We start from the raw sequence: 16,730 nt of genomic DNA, 5'->3' as shown, positions 1-16,730 counted from the left end.
ATAGGAATAATAAAATGTTTAATTAATGAATTAATAAGCAATTAAAACAAAGATTTATTGAATATTTAAATCTGACATCATGTACTGTACTTCCAGAACTTTAATATATAAGGAGGAGGGTTTTATGCAACTAATGTGTGTAACTTTGACACACCAGCTGTCCTATATAATTATTCAAAAGTGAGAAAGGCAAAATGCAATAATAAATTTCTACTAGAAATTATCTTACCACAATCAAGCACATGCTCATCTAATAAAATAATATTTATGAGATACATTTCACCCCTCTCTGTACATCCTCCAATCTTTTAAACACTCCACTCCTCTTGATAATGTCATACAGGTTTAACCCTTGTTGCCAATCAATGTTCAAGTACTGCTGAGACACTGCAGTGTGTGTTGGAGTTTCTAAACAGGAAGCAATATTAGACGACTAAAAATGGAGAAAAAGTAGTAAGAGAAATTTACTGCTCAGACAGGAGAATCATTTTTTTAATCAGACAACTTTGAAGCACCCCACAAATAGAAGATGGAAAAAAAAGACAGGTATTATTGAAAGAATGTCCAAAAAGTCACTCAGCTTTTGCTGCAAGTTATTAATGAGGCAAACAACAAAGACGCAGATAGAAACAATCTGCGAAAGCCAAATAGATTTTAATGGCGAGGTTTAACGTGACCGAGAAACTTGAACCAATCGGAAGTCAGTTGAATACGGCGTTGTCAGTAACGCGACAACTTATTTCCTAATTGTTCATTTCTGACTCACCACAGATATGTTTTTTAATATATCTGTAATTAAATTGTGCATTTCATTTAGACGTTCTTCAAGTATAAGACGACAAATATCAGGGCAAACCCTCTTAATGTATTTGAGTCGTTTTATTTTGAAAGGAAGTCAACGGAAACGCGAATACAATAGCCGTTAGCTTCACAGGTCTCCCTGCCTGTCTAAAATCGATAGGTGATTGGCTTTCGAGCAGTTTAGGATTCTGTGGGTCTTGTTACCGTACCCACCTAAGGTAAGGACGCAGGCATGTCAGGGGGTTACACAGCGGAATGATTTTCGGCTATGTGTCGTCGATGCCATCTAACGGCAGCTTTTTTTCCCTTCTTCTTCTTCTTTTTTTTTTAAACTATTTAAAACGTTACTCCTTCCAACTGCAGCCTTTGTCTGAAGTGTTTGATATTTCAGGCCAACCGTTGATTGTAGCTAACGTTAGCTGGCTGGAGGTCGGTACCTGTCTATGCTGAGTGACACTCGGCGGACAGCTGCTCCTGCTGCTGCTCAGTGGGTTTAGCTGTCTGCTGATGTGGGCACTCTGGACCACAGCCAGCTGCTACGTGACATTATAGGATGGAGGGAGGGAGGAGGGGGCTGTCACCTGGAGACAGACCTCAGACATCACTGCTGTAGTCGGTCATTTAAGGTGAATTTAAACTGATGGCGATAGTCTTACTTTTCTTTTGAAATTAAGGACAGAGGAGCTCATTAAAAATCACTGTAATTTGCCTAATTGACGTCGTGTGGCGTATTTCAACAAGCCTACAGATTTCAAGCTTTTATGGGGTAAAGGGTAGGTTTTACTAGACATAACTATTTATGGCCCTGTGCATGTGATAGTAATAGGTTGCTTGCAGATGCAGACAAAGGTGTCAAGGACCCTGGAAAAGATGTGAGAGGGGAAAAAAAATGCACAGCAGCATGATCTGACAGAGACAATTTTTGAAAAAGCCAAACTTTTTGACTATGGTACATTTCTTGATATTCAGTAAAAAGTGTTTTCAACAAAATTTCCATTGGCACAATTATTGGTACGCCTTTGTCTTGACTTGTTCTTGCCAGTAGCACATACAGGTACACATAAACAAAATTAAGCAAACTGTAAAAAAGCTCCATATGTTTTGTCTACCATTTCAGATCGAGAAATGTATATCTTATGTATATTGATTAAAATATAGTGACTTATTTCATTTCTTGTAATTGTGATGATTATGACTTACTGGTAACAAAAACCCAAAATTCAGTGTCTCAAAAAATGAGAATATTATGAAAAAAAAAAAGTTATGTCTGTTGAACAAGAAGGTCTTGGGGTCGAATCCCAGTCTGGGGTCTTTCTGCATGGAATTTGCATGCTTTTCCTGGGGTACTCTGGCTTCTTGCCGTGGTCCAAAAACATGAGTTCATTGGTCTTTCTAAATTATCTTTACATAATGTGTACGTGCTTTTTGCCTTGTGATGGGATTGTTAACCTGTGCAGCCCACCTCTTGCCTGATGACAGGCACCAGGTCCCCTCATGAACCTGTAAGGAAAAGAGTGTCAGATAATAAATGAATGGGTGGATAGATGTAAAGGTTATATATTGGATGCATGGTGTCACATCTAGCTAATTAACTCAAAACTCCAGCAAAGGTTTCATGATCATTGATAGATGTCCAGAAAACATCCTCCTCAAGGAGGATGAGCCATAAAGAAGATAGTTGCTAAAGAAGCTGGCTGTTCACGTAGTGTTGTATCCAAGCATATTCATAGAAAGTTCAGTGGAAAGAAATAGTGTGGTAGAAAAAGATGTATAATAAGGACAACCGCAGCCTTGAGAAGATTGTCAAGCAAAAGCCGTGCAAGAATTGTTGGGAGCTTCACAACGAGTGGACTAAAGCGGGAGTCAACGTACGAAGAGCCACCACACACAGACCAATCCTAACCATGAGCTACAAATCTTGCCTTCCTCATTTCAAGCCACTCCTGATTATGTCAAAAGAGCCTCATATGAACTAAGAAGAAAAATAGCTTTGAACCCCTTTTGTTCAGTGGTCCAAAGTTCTCTTTTTAGGTGAAAATAAAGCTTTACTTTCATTTGAACTCAAGATCCCATTGTCTGGAGGAAGGCTGGAGAGGTACAAAATCTTCTTTTGTTGAAGTGTAGTCAGTCAGTCAGTCATCATTTGAGATGCAGTGTCATCTGCTGGTGTTAGTCCACTGTGTTTGCTGAAGTCCACAGTCAATGCAGCCATCGAAGAGAAAATGTCAGAGCACTTTATGCTTCTTTCTGGTGAGAAGCTGGATGGAGATGTTGATTTTATTTTCAAGAAGCACTTGGCAATGATCTGCACTGACAAAGGAACTAAACGCTGATTCTATGACCATGCTGTTCTTGTGTTTGATTGGCCAGGAAACCAGCTATTCAAAACCCCACAGAGAATCCAAGGAGTAGTATTGTCAAGAAGAAAATGAGAGACACCAAAACAAGCGATGAAGATGACCTAAAGGTAGACGTTCAAAGCAATGTGAACGTCTATCCTCAGCAGAACCACAGACTGATCACCTCCATGCTGCATTGATGCAGTGATTATTGCAAAAGCAGGCCCAACCAAATTTTGACTGCCTATAATTGCACATATTTTTCAGAAGCCTGACATTTCTGTGGAAAGTATCTCTCTTCTTTTATTTATCTTTTACTTAACTCTAATTTTCAAAGATTGAATTTCAGGTTTCTATTGTTAGTAAGCTATAATCATCAAATTAATAATAATCATTAATAATAAAGAGATAGTGTTTTTCACCTGGGTTTAATGAATAAATAAAACAAAAGTTCAACTTAAAAAAATGAGTAACAAAAATATTTTACCTTTTACCTACTGAAGTAGGTTTGAATATTGTCAAACTTTTCTTAAGGTTTGAACTAAAGCAGCTGTTTTTAGTCAGATATTGCATTTCAAATGCATGAATGTCCATGATAAGTTTGACTGATAGCGCAGACCTTCAAAGCCTTCGATGTCCACAACTGATGATTAAATGGCCAAAAATACTAAATTACTAAATACCCATTGTCTTCCCCTCTGGACTCTTGTGATTAAAACATTGGATGAGCTCACTCCTTTCATTTTTATCTTCAGTGTTGTGTCCAAAATTATTAGCTGATGTAGATTTGATTTGGGCTGATTTGTTTCGATGAAATTAATTTTTATGATTTTTTGTAATTTGATCTCAGGTTTTAAGGTTTTGAGATCTGCAGAGAATGGTTACTGTCAACTCTGAATTTCTCATTCTTGTACACATCTAAGTTATGGTTAACATTGCTTTTTATTGTGACTGCAATAACTATTTTTTTCAACTTCCACACAAAGAAACCAGATCTTGAGTTTTTTGTTTTGCTTGATGTCGGGAAACATGTACAAATGCATGTGTGTATTGTCTTTCCTCCGGCCATGCTTGATAGCATGCATCCATTGCATTTGCATAAAAAATGGTTTGAAGTTTCATTTCTAATAAAACATTTTTACCACCAAAATATCTTCTGCTTTCCTTTTGTAAGGGTCATTGTTACTGACTATTTGTTGCAGGTAACCCTTCCTGCACATTCATTTTGAAAATCTTCATCTCATAGCATATGCTGCATTTGAGACAAAAAAAAAACAGTCTGGTAGGTAAGGGAATAATTCTTCTGATTTACATAAAAGGGTAACAAAGACCTTCCTGTGATTTTTTTTTTTTTTTTTTTTTTTTTTTTTTTTTACAGCCAATCGGGTGTTTTTCCTGGTCTGTATTGGACCATAATCCAGCTGTGTAACCCAAGTCCACTTTAAGCTTAAAAACACAAAATGGAGAGAGCAGAACTTATGGTTTCATCAGTAATTTTAAGGCATCTTAGCTGTAATCATTTTTGATTGTGAACAATAACTGGCAGGTGAGGGCTGCAGTGCTTTATTGGCTGTTCTGGATTTATTTGTGCACATGGATCAGTCATCAGTGTGCTCATGAGATAATTTGTTAGAACGTCGTTCAATGGCTTTGTATCAAAAAACAAAAACATAAGAAATCTATGAGAGGGTCAAGAACTTCTTCCAAGCATTTGCTTGCAGTTATTACAGTCCATCCATCCATCCATCCATCCATCCATCCATCAACATACATGGTTAACCCTGGTGGGGTCGCAAGGGGTTCTGGTGCCTACCTCCAGCGGTCAATGGGCAAGAGGTGGGGTACACCCTGGACGGGTCGCCAGTCCATAGCAGGGCATACTGGCAAGTCCATTAAAAAAACAAACTCTCAGCTTGGGCACTGTTTACATTCAGGGAGATTAATATGAGTTGAGCTTGTTTCATTTGTCAGAATAATCATTTTAGAGAGGATTTTGTGCCTATTTGTTGCTTGACTGACCCTTATGTTCCCAGGGGTTCATCATGGCCTTGAAAAGGAGACGGGCGACGTCCCCTTCTAGCAGTGTGAGTGGAGGAGATTTTGACGATAGCCAGACTTCGTTAGTATCTTCAATTGGGAGAAAGAGGAGAAGGACCTCAAACATTCCGACTGTGGATCCTGTAATTTTACACATTTCAGTCGCTGTTTTTCTTTGAACTTTGAAAATTGTTGTACAACACAGTTTTGAGGAAGGAGGGTTATTGTGGTGAAGGGTGCTGATAATTTTCAGTGTTTTAAATGTTGCCCTTTCAGATTGCTGTATGTCATGAGCTGTACAACACAATCAGAGATTACAAGGATGACCACGGCCGGATGCTGTGCGAGCTGTTCATCAGAGCACCCAAACGAAGGTGAGGACAAAGTTACCTTTTAAATCTTTCACAATGTTATTGAGGTAAGAAGACTGGACAGAGCAAATGTCACCTTTTTGACTCAGGAATCAGCCAGACTATTACCATGTGGTGTCTCAGCCCATTGACATGATGAAGATCCAGCAGAAATTAAAGATGGAGGAGTATGATGATGTCGATCAACTAACCAGTGACTTCCAGCTTCTGTTCAACAATGCAAAGACTTATTATAAGGTGTGGACTCCCATAAAGTTACTATTACTAATTGTGGGCAGAGCTGCGAAACTAAATGTTCTCTTCATAAAAACAGACGGACAGTCCTGAGTACCGAGCAGCCTGCAAGCTGTGGGACCTTTACCTCCGGACAAAGAATGAGTTTATTCAAAGGGGTGAATATGAAGATGACGATGAAGATGGATACAATGCACAAGAAAACCCCGGAGGTTCCACTGAAGATGAGGTGACACTTACTGATCTGATTATTACCATATATCTTTTTAAACTGGTGGATGTGCAGCTCAAGATGGTTGCATAAATGATAAAAAAACACAAATGCCTTTTAGGTAAGTCATACCACAGGAGGCAGAAAGCAGCCTGGGAGTGAGACTCAAAATACTTTTGCTTCGTTGATCAGAAAGCAAAACTTCATATCACGCAGTACTCCAATAAAAAAAACACAAAAACATTAAAGCTTGTGTTTTTAACGTGACAAAATATGGAAATGTCTGTGGTAGTAATGTGTCATTTATATGTTTTAAAACTGTATTTTGTTTTTAATTTCTGGGCTTAATTGTTGTAATCAAGAGTGCATCAACTTGCCTGAAAGAAGTTCTGGAGCATCTCCTTGACGCTGTTGTGTCCTATACTGAGCCAAGTGGTCGCCTGGTCAGCGAACTCTTCCAGAAGCTTCCATCCAAAATGGTATAAGAAAAATGCAAACGTTTTTAATAGGAAGAATATATTATAAAATGTCTAAATTTGGTTTGATTTGCTGTTCTCTCTTTTCTATTTAGCAATATCCAGATTACTATGCTGTAATTAAAGAACCAATAGATCTGAAACTCATCGCTCAGAAAATCCAGGTACACTTATAGAGATCAAATAATTTCAGAGCTATGTGTTTATTTGATGTCTTACATTATTTATTAACTAACAACATGTCTAATATTTATTTTAGCTGGGCAATTATCGATGCGTAAGCGCTATGGCTAAAGATGTGGACCTGTTGGTGAAGAATGCCAAAACCTACAATGAGCCTGGTTCACAAGTTTTTAAGGTAAGTCTTTAACCTGTAACTTGTACTTATCATGCTGCTGCTGGCATTTGACATAACCAGCTGTGATCTGCTATTGGGATGCAGGATGCTAACACTATTAAAAAGGTTTTTGCACAAAAGAAGTCCGAGATGGAACATGGAGAGCCAATCAAGTCCAGTATTCGCATCAGGTAGTAAAGTATCAACTCTTGAAATCATGTTGGTGTTACTTTCTTAATGGAGTTCATCGGTTTAATTTTTTTTCTATTTTTGATAGAAACAAAAGGTCCATCCAGGGAGACCGGCTCTCAGCTATCACTATGGCTCTTCAGTATGAAAGTGATGAGGAGGGTATACTTTCTGGTATCTATTTATCTGATCAGATTGACGTGATGCTACTACACACTGGTGTTCGGTATTAAGTAGCGTGATTATCATTGTAATGGACATATATTTTGTTATCTTCCTACATCTATCAGGGACTGTCCACTATGATGAGGGTGAATCCGAAGCAGAGAGTCTGACTTCGAACATTGACATGAGCAACCCCATCTTCCAACTTTATGAAGCTGTTCGGGGAGCCAGGAACAGTCAGGGCCAGCTGATTTCTGAGCCCTTCCTACAGCTGCCCTCTAGGAAAGACTACCCTGATTATTACCAGCAGATCAATCAGCCGGTCTGCCTGCATCAGATCAAGTATGACAAAGCTGATACTGATCTGTTTTCATGTCTGTGTGACTGTACATATGTCATGGGAATGGGCTTGACACAGCCTGTAAAAGTCTTCAATTTGATAAGTATAGAGAAAGAAAACAAGACTGTAGAAAAATATTTATATACCTAGACTTTACCCTTCCCACTGTTCTGTAGATTGTGCAACAAATATTTTGTCTTCTATTTTTCTTTGTCACCACATGCACTACAGTATTTCTGTGCCCATATTTATTTGCAGGAACAAGATGAAGAACAATGAATACGAGAGCATTGAGCACATTGACTCCGATCTGACGCTGATGTTTGAGAATGCCAAACGCTACAACGTTCCCCACTCCTCCATCTACAAACGTGCGCTCAAGCTTCAGCACATCCAGCAGGTCAGTTCAGCTTTGTTACTCATGGTTTTCATTCGGATGTGCTGGCTCAGCAGGAACATCGTCTCAGATGTTTCAGAATGATCTCCATTTTCAGTTGTATTAGCTATATTTTTGCTTCAAAAATATATTGTATCAAATGAATTCATAAAGTGCCTTTGCAAAGTATTAATATCACTTGAACTTGTCCAGGGTTTCCCCAGAAAGCATGCTGAGCCCGTTGGCCAGGGTGGAAGGACAGGCATTCAGTTACCTTTTGCAATGTATCTAGTCAAAAAAATTAATTAGAAACATTATTGTTTTCCTTCCACTTCACAAATACGTTGTCTCTTATCAAACACCAATAAATGTCAATGAAATTTGATGTTGTAATGTGACAAAATGCGAAAAGGATCATGAATATTTTTTACAAGTCTGTGTATTTCAATATGTTTCCTCTCTAGATGAAGAGAAAGGAGCTTTTGCAGAAAACAGATGATGATGGCGACAGCATGCTCTCCTCGGCCACGTCTGACACCAGCAGCACAAAAAGAAAAAGGTACACTTTGGTTTTAAAACATTCAACACTGCACCTATCTTTTGTGCAACTAACCTTTGTTCCTGACTGCTGCCTTTTTTGGTTTCCAGCCACAAGAAAAACACAAAGAAAAATCGAATGAAAGCTCTCCTAGCCTCTGTTACTGAAGCCAGAGAGGCCGGGACTGGTCGGAGGCTCTGTGACCTCTTCATGGTGAAGCCATCTAAGAAGGACTATCCTGATTACTACAAAATTATTCTGGAACCAATGGACCTCAGGACCATAGACTACAACATCCGCTCAGAAAAGTACATGACAGAAGATGCAATGGTGGAGGATATGAAGCTGATGTTTCGCAATGCCAGGCATTACAATGAAGAAGGCTCCCAGGTAGCATTTAGCTTGTATCTGTCTTCCATTGTTTCTCTTTGTTCTTATTTTTTAAAATGCCAAAATACTAAGAGCTAATTTATCTTCTGTTCTCATAAGCATTATTAAAAAATACCACTTCAGAGCAATCCACACCACAGACTCCTTTCTCTGTTGTTTGTGTAGGTCTACAATGACGCAGACGTTCTTGAGAAGATTATGGAAGACAGACGCAGAGATCTTGGGCCAGTAACTGATGATGATGATATTATGTCTCCAAAGTCAAAAATAAGTATGTCTTTCAGTCTTTTGGTATGAAGTAATCCATTGATTTGACATTTGAATAAATATTCACACACCATCTGTTTTTTTTTTTATTCCAGGAAAGAACAGCCTCTCTCTGAAAAAGTCCAAGTATCTGACACCCTTACAGCAGAAACTAAATGAGCTTTATGAAGCCGTGAAGAAATACACGGATAAGCGAGGCCGTCGCCTCAGCACAATCTTCCTGCGGCTTCCATCGCGTGCTGAGCTTCCTGATTACTACATTGCCATCAAGAAGCCTGTAGACATGGAGAAGATCAAGAGCCACATGTTGGCTAACAAGTACCAGGACGTGGACGCGCTGGTCGAAGACCTGGTGCTCATGTTCAACAATGCGTGCACCTACAACGAGCCTGAGTCTCTGATTTACCGCGATGCTCTGCTGCTGCACAAGGTGCTACTGGAGACGAGGCGGGAACTGGAAGGAGGAGAGGACAATCACCTTCCCGACGTGCCTCGACTCATCCAGGAACTGATCCGGAGTCTCTTCGTATCTGTGCTCGGTCACCAAGACGATGAAGGACGTTGTTACAGTGATTCTCTTGCAGAGATTCCTGCTGCAGATCCCACCAACCCAGAGAAGCCAGCGCTCAATTTCGATATTGTGAGAAAAAATGTGGAAAGGGGCCGCTACAAGAGGTTGGATGTATTTCAGGACCACATGTTTGAAGTTCTGGAAAAGGCCAGACGATTAAATAGGTCAGGTATTGTTGCAAGTCCACTGATTTGTGTTGTAAAGAAAACCCCAAAGCTAGTTTTATACCATGCATTCATTACAGGACTGACTCAGAGATCTTTGAGGATGCAGTGGAGCTGCAGCAGTTTTTCATTCGTATCAGAGATGAGCTGTGTAAAAACGGAGAGATCCTAATGTCCCCCGCCCTCAGCTACACTTCGAAGCATTTGCACAGTGATGTGGAAAAGGAAAAGAAGGAAAAGCTTCCCAAAGAGATTGAGGAGGACAAAATTAAGAGAGAAGAAGAGAAAAGGGGTATCCACTGAAACATCATCCGGTTTTTCAGTATCACTATGAAAACTTCTAGGATATTTTGTCGTTTTAATTGAAACTTTTGTTTCCACAGAGGCAGAGAAGAGAGAGGGCACTGTTGGAGTCTCGTGGCAGGTTCAGCGTACGTACAGTCAGGACTGTAGCTTCAAGGACAGCATGTACCACGTGGGAGATTATGTTTATGTGGAGCCTGCAGAGCCTAACCTCCAGCCACATATCATTTACATTGAACGCCTATGGGAAGATGACACAGGCAAGTCTCATCATATTATAGAACATAAAAGCTGATCTTGATGTTATCAGGCTTTTTGTTTGCTGCTTGCTTTCTCACTGTATTGTGAAAAATATTGGCGATGTGGTGCCTGAATTAAATACTTAACATACTGTAAAATATCATGCATTGATTTAAACTCCGCTTGTTTGTAGGATTCCAGCTTGTTAAATTTGAAAAAAGTTTTCTCACTTCTCAACATTTGTCTCTCAAGCTTTAGGAATTCGTAAAAATGTAAAAACAAATGATTGATAAGCATATCACATGTTTGGGGGAATTTTCAAAATTTCACAAAGATACACTTCTGAATTTCAAACATTTTTACACACACATTTCTGAACATTGTGAAAAGCCTTCCCAGAAGAGTTGAAGCGATATTAGCTGCGAAGTGTGGGAAAGCTCATAATTCAAATCTATAATTTTGAGTGGAGTTTTTTTATCTTAATATCTATGGTAATATAGCGTTTCATGCACTGTATCTTAAATACTTGTTTTAACATGTTTAAAGCTGATCTAGGCCTCTCTTTCCAACCTCTGAAACACGCAGGGGAGAAATGGTTGTACGGCTGCTGGTTCTACAGGCCAAATGAAACATTTCATTTAGCAACAAGAAAATTCTTGGAGAAAGAAGTTTTCAAGAGCGATTATTATAACAAAGCTCCTATCAGCAAAATTCTGGGAAAGTGCGTGGTCATGTTTGTGAAGGTATAAATTTGCTGTGTCAATCTGCATTTAATTAATGTTGTTCAGAATTTCTTTGTCTTTTTGAGTTTTGACTGACCATGCTTGTGATTTAAGGAGTACTTCAAGCTTTCCCCAGAAGGATTCAGGCAGGAGGATGTCTACGTCTGCGAGTCTCGCTACTCTGCCAAGTCAAAGTCCTTTAAAAAGATCAAGATGTGGGCCATGCCCCTCAGCTCGGTTCGTTTTGTTCCCAGAGACGTCCCCCTGCCCGTGGTCCGAGTCGCTTCTATGTTTGTCACCAAACAAGATGACAAGCCAACAGAGATTGTAGAAGAAAGCAAAATGACTGATGGTATTATAGACAAAGTAAGTAGCAGCTTTGTAGTTTAGGTGAAAACATTCAGTTTATTTTTACATCAGAAACATTTAATGTTCACAGGAGAGGGAGGATGTTCCACTAGATGTGACCAACGGAGAACCAGGCTGTCAGTACTATGAGCAACTCTGTTACAACAACCTGTGGCTGAAAGTGGGAGACTGTGTTTACATTGCTTCTCATGGACTGGTGCGCCACCGAGTGGGCAGGTAGAGTAAAATACTTTAAAAGTAAGGATGACGTTTCTCTGTCAGCAAAGTCAGAATATGCTTTATTGTTAAAAAGGTTCAGTTGTTGTTCATTGCTGAGAAATACAGAAAAGGTTTTGCTCTGTTAAGGGAGGTAACCTTAGCAAATAGAAAATGCTGTTTTCATCTATATGAAGAATAAAAGCTACCAAAAACAACCTGTCCTTTTGTGAAAATATACTCGGTCTCCTTGGTATCAGGAATTGACAGTAATTAACCTGATTATTGCCCATACCTGTAGAACAAAAGAAAAATCCTTTAAAAGGAAGCCATCTGACAGAAGCGTCTCAAAAGGTCTTTTTTTATTTCCAGAATTGAGAAAATGTGGATGCGAGATGAAGCAGGCTACTTCTTCGGTCCCATCTTTATCCATCCTGAAGAGACGGAGCACGAACCGACTAAGATGTTCTACAAGAAGGAAATGTTCTTAAGCAACTTGGAGGAGGCTTGTCCCATGACCTGCATCATAGGTATCATTTTAATGTGCAAGGAATTCAAATCAACATGTAATGTCCTACAACCAATAAACCAAAGATGATTAGAGCCATTAAAGAACTTTTGATTACACAGGAAAGTGCATTGTGGCATCATTCAAAGAATACTTGTCTTGTCGGCCCACTGAAGTGCCTGAAGAAAATGTTCTTCTCTGTGAGAGTCGTTACATCGAGAGTGAAAAGCAAATGAAAAAGTTCAAGGGTCTTAAGCGTTTTTCCCTCTCTGGGAAAGTGGTAGAAGATGAAATCTACTATTTCAGGTAAAGAGCTGTTATTAAATATTTAAACTGATGTTTCAGGCAGAAAGAAGTGACAAGGTGTTTACTTAATAACAAATAAGTGCGAAACGCCTGTCCAGAATCGTTAGATTCGGCCTTATAGCCAAGGTGCCACCAATTTTTCTATATGTATTTGGTGTTATTTGTGCTTATTCTCTTTTTTAAGAAGTCAGAACTTGTAGATGTGTACTCAAATTAAAAAAAACATTCTGAGCTTGAAAAAGGAAAAGTGAGTCATGAAAGGTATGTCAGGGTGATGAAGTGAGTTTTGTTCGTTTTCCGTCTTCAGGAAGCTGATAGTTCCCCAGAAAGAACCATCTCCTCTGCTGGATAGGAAAATTGAGGAACTTGAAGCTAAGTTTGCTGACATGACCGATGAAGAGCTGGAAGACCTTGGGGATGATGATGGAGAGCTCGGGGATCATTCCCTTCCTCAGATGCAATCCTCTATGAATAGTGACATGGACATGATGTCATACACACCTCCACAGGTCAGGGAGACTGTATTTGATTGAATAATGTTTGATTGCTTGTCCTTAAAACTTGCACATTGTTAGATCTTGTATTTGCATGTTTGGTTACAGTCGACTCCTAAATCCATGAAGGGGCTTGCAAAGAAAGAAGCTTCGAAGCGGAAAATCAATATGAGTGGCTACATCCTGTTCAGTAGTGAGATGCGAGCGGTCATCAAAGCTCAGCACCCAGACTTCTCTTTTGGGGATCTGAGTCGTCTCGTTGGCACAGAGTGGAGGAACCTGGACAGTTCCAGGAAAGCAGAGTATGAAGGTAAGAAATCCTACTTTATATTATTAATTTTGGACATTTTCATGGGTGTTAAACATTTTCACATTTTGTCAAATTAGTACTGAAAATTTAAATGTATTTCTGTGAGTACTTTTGCAGGGTGCCGTACTCATATTTGCATTGACTTTGAACCTTTAACCTCTTTTTCATGCAGAGCGAGCAGCTAAAGTTGCCGAACAACAGGAGCGCGAGAGGGGTCATCATCAGATGTCCCCAAGAGCAGGTACCCCAGTAGGGGCAATGATGGGGGTAGTGCCTGCCCCAACCCCCATGGGGATGCTAAATCCCAGCATGACGCCTGTGTCAGGTAACCCCTCATGGATGCAGTTGGATGCCCACTGTACCCTGAAAGACGGGAATGAGAAGCTAAACTGCTGACATCTCCTGCTTGTTTGTGTCTTTACAATCTCATGTCAGTGCGTTATGATTTAATTTTAGATCAGCTCCAGCATTATACCACTTCATTTATAGGAATATACACCATTCATAATGTGTCTGCCTGGCTTCATTGTAATGCATGTGCTTCACATAGTTTTTCTTTTCTGTTTGCATTTTGTTGTCATTACAGCTTGATCATCAAGTTAACAGCTTATCAGCCTGTTAGTGCATGCTTGGTAGGGAGTGCATGTTTGACTGATGCATGTTGTTGTCTTGTGCTGACACTGTCCCCTCCTGAGAAGGTGTGATGGGTGTATATAGGACAACTATGATGGACCATGTTGAAGGCATGGTTAGTTTGGCTGGTATACCACCACATCACATGGGGATGCCTGTCTTTCCTCCACATTTCCTGCCTGTTATGCCTGGGTTCCATGGAGTGCCGTCCTTTGGTAAGAGTGCTGTGATAGCCACCCCTCCATTTGCCACGCAGTTGCTTCCTGTCTACGCTGGAGGGGCTACCTGTGTCACTAGGCTGAGATTTCCTCTTTGATGACTTGTCAGCCTCATTTTGAGGTTGGGTTGTTACTCAACGTTTAATTATTTTAGGTGAAAAGAAACAGTTTTAACTGGATAAACAAAATATACACCTACCAAAATCATTTCTTATGAGTTCAAGTTTATTTGTATAGCACATTTCTGCAGCAAGGCATTATATAATTGTAACTGCAATGTTTGCAGTCAAATCAAAACAATCATAGTTCATTTAAAATGTGTTTTGAATTGGAGCAGATTAATATTAATTAATTGAATTTGAATGATAGGTGTCTCCCAATGTGTGATCATGCTTATGGTGTTGAATGTCCTCACAGGTGTTAACGGCCTCGGAATTGGATCAGCAGCAGGAAACATGCATGGATCACAGGTAATCATTTTGGCTCTGTTATATTGATTGAAAAACAATAAAAAACAATATTTTAAAGCCTGTTGATCTTGTGTACATCTGCTTTTAGGAGGTGGTAGTTGTGCATTTCATATTATGCGGTTTATCAAGCTACTTTCATGTTTATTGTAAGTTGTTGCTATCATGTATTTTTGATACGGGCTGCATGACATCAGGAAAACATGTAGTTTTGAAACTGTATCACTTAACATGAACAAACACTGTTTTGACTTATTTGTTCCCATTTCATCATTGCAAATTTCCCTCGATATTGTGTGAACTTTAGCATCTTAGCCACTAAAATGTACAGTAGAGGCAGTTGCATCCAACTGGCCACATGTAGTATAGGCATGCACAATTTGACTTGAAATTTCCAACTACATATTGCATCCGAGCAGTTATTTGCAAGAGTAATACTGCAAACCTAGAAGCTTGTGAATCAATATGTTGTGCAGCTTTAATTTCCAGATTTTTATTTATAAGAAAGTATTAAAAATCAAGTATTACTTTCCTTCCACTTTATAATTATGTGTTTATCTGTCTCATGAAAACCCAACGAAATGCATTGAGGTTTGTGGTTGTGATGTAACAAAATGTATTATTCATATTCAAGGAATATGAGTGTTTTTGCAAGGCACAGTGCATGTGTTTCATCTGATATTTGTGAATTCATCTGGATCTAATAAATAATGATTGTTTTTAGGTGGGTGTGGGCTCAGGACAGCAGGCTCCTCCTCCATACCCAGGACAAAGCCATCTGGGCCAACCAGCTCTCCACCAGCCCTCTACTCCGGTGTTTGTGTCTCCCCCTGCCAAATCTCAGCGGCTGCTGCACTCAGAGGCTTACCTCAGATACATTGAGGGCCTCAATGCAGAATCTTCCACTGTCAGCAAATGGGACCATGCTCTCACAGGTTCTTTTTTTTTAATTTTGATAGTCGATGTTTAAAAATACATTTAGTAGTGGTGACGAAAGCCTTCATGTGATATCTTCCTATACACACTGCACACATATAAAAAAATTTATTTTGATGTTTGGTCTGTAATTGGATTAATATTTCTTTTTCATATTTTATGATAGGTCGGTGAAGTCATTTCTGTTTTCCTCATCCAAGTTTTTTCCTGCGTTTTCAGTCAAAAAACAAGATGTGCGTCTGACAAAAGACCAAGAAAGTAGACTACCGTCCCACTGGTTGAAGAGCAAGGGGGCCCACAAGACCATGGCAGATGCACTTTGGCGGCTTCGTGACCTGATGATGCGCGACACCCTTAACATCCGTCAGATGCACAACCAGTAGCATGTGGATATTGTGAGCCTCTGTTCCTAAAACTGTGTAACAGAGGGAGGTTTAAGCTCACTAAAAGTCTTTATGTTGTTATATAAAAAAGTAATGTTTGTGTTCAAAACATATGCCTTCTGTGTAGAAGCTGCTTCTTTGTTTTTCATTTTGTATTTCATTTCATTCAAAGTATATCATGAATACTGTTCATCTGTGATGAAGGTTATTATGTCATAATTTCACAATAAAATTGTGAGGAGTTCAGACTGGATTTTAATTTATAACAATAAGAAATTAAGCAATACAGGTATTATTTCTGCTGTGGCTGGATATAATTATCAGTATTGATGTCTGTGACCAACTCAGATTTATTTTCTATCACTTTTACATGAGTGACTTTCTTTTTTTATGTGCATATTTTGTGTATTAGGGTAGTTTCAGACTATAAAGATCAAAATACTTTCACTGGGTTTACTGCATCACAACTTAAGTGTGATTTGACACTTTTAAATAATCAAATTAATAAGCAGAACTGGGTACTATAAGCAAAGGAGAGGAAAGTGATCTCAAAGGCTTGTGTAATTTTCATTAAAGCTTTACAAACAGTGTTTTATTGCCATGTTGTGGACTGAGGTAAACAGTCCACAACATGGACACACTAAATACAAAATCTTCATTCTAATTTAACCTGGCAAGAAACAGCACAAAGCTAATACAAAATACATTACGTTTTCTAAACTAATTTTGTATTCTTTAAATGCTTTAAAGAATGTGATTGAGGCTTACTTATTCTGTGCAATCTTGATTTAAACTTCTACATTTTGTAAGATGAAATTAATTAAAGGTATTCACATACAA

General features: G+C 39.1%; 1 protein-coding gene across 2 annotated transcripts; it reads left to right on the top strand.

Annotated features, from left to right (window-relative positions):
• Positions 1-921: 921 nt before the first annotated feature.
• Positions 922-16,136, top strand: pbrm1 (polybromo 1). Of its 2 annotated transcripts, XM_055021304.1 has the most exons (30): positions 922-1,019; positions 5,174-5,320; positions 5,454-5,551; positions 5,638-5,785; positions 5,862-6,011; positions 6,356-6,472; positions 6,565-6,633; positions 6,729-6,827; positions 6,912-6,997; positions 7,084-7,169; positions 7,286-7,502; positions 7,759-7,900; positions 8,341-8,435; positions 8,525-8,804; positions 8,970-9,075; positions 9,167-9,806; positions 9,887-10,098; positions 10,190-10,369; positions 10,935-11,092; positions 11,186-11,437; positions 11,511-11,656; positions 12,008-12,165; positions 12,266-12,449; positions 12,757-12,958; positions 13,052-13,253; positions 13,426-13,578; positions 13,952-14,101; positions 14,522-14,574; positions 15,296-15,506; positions 15,727-16,136. In XM_055021304.1, exons 2-30 carry the CDS (start codon positions 5,183-5,185, stop codon positions 15,888-15,890), a joined length of 4,896 nt encoding a protein of 1,631 aa, XP_054877279.1. In that variant the 5' UTR covers positions 922-1,019; positions 5,174-5,182; the 3' UTR covers positions 15,891-16,136. The 2 variants fall into 2 exon arrangements, with proteins under 2 accessions (XP_054877279.1, XP_054877286.1); XM_055021311.1 differs by lacking the exon at positions 13,952-14,101 and having other exon boundaries at positions 13,426-13,494.
• Positions 16,137-16,730: the final 594 nt, after the last annotated feature.

The sequence above is a fragment of the Poeciliopsis prolifica genome, unplaced genomic scaffold (assembly GCF_027474105.1).
Source record: "Poeciliopsis prolifica strain line A6 unplaced genomic scaffold, Auburn_PproV2 SCAFFOLD003, whole genome shotgun sequence".
NCBI classification, from domain to species: Eukaryota; Metazoa; Chordata; class Actinopteri; order Cyprinodontiformes; family Poeciliidae; genus Poeciliopsis; species Poeciliopsis prolifica.
Note: the sequence above shows the minus strand (reverse complement) of the source record. Positions and strands in the feature narration are given on the sequence as shown.

What these genes read in the sequence shown, in the direction of transcription:
- pbrm1 (XM_055021304.1), top strand. Translation starts at nt 5,183, where the DNA reads ATGGCCTTGAAAAGGAGACGGGCGACGTCCCCTTCTAGCAGTGTGAGT. An exon ending in TGTCATACACACCTCCACAG is followed by an intron (nt 12,959 to 13,051) that starts GTCAGGGAGACT and finishes GTTTGGTTACAG; the next exon opens with TCGACTCCTAAATCCATGAA. An exon ending in GAAACATGCATGGATCACAG is followed by an intron (nt 14,575 to 15,295) that starts GTAATCATTTTG and finishes GATTGTTTTTAG; the next exon opens with GTGGGTGTGGGCTCAGGACA.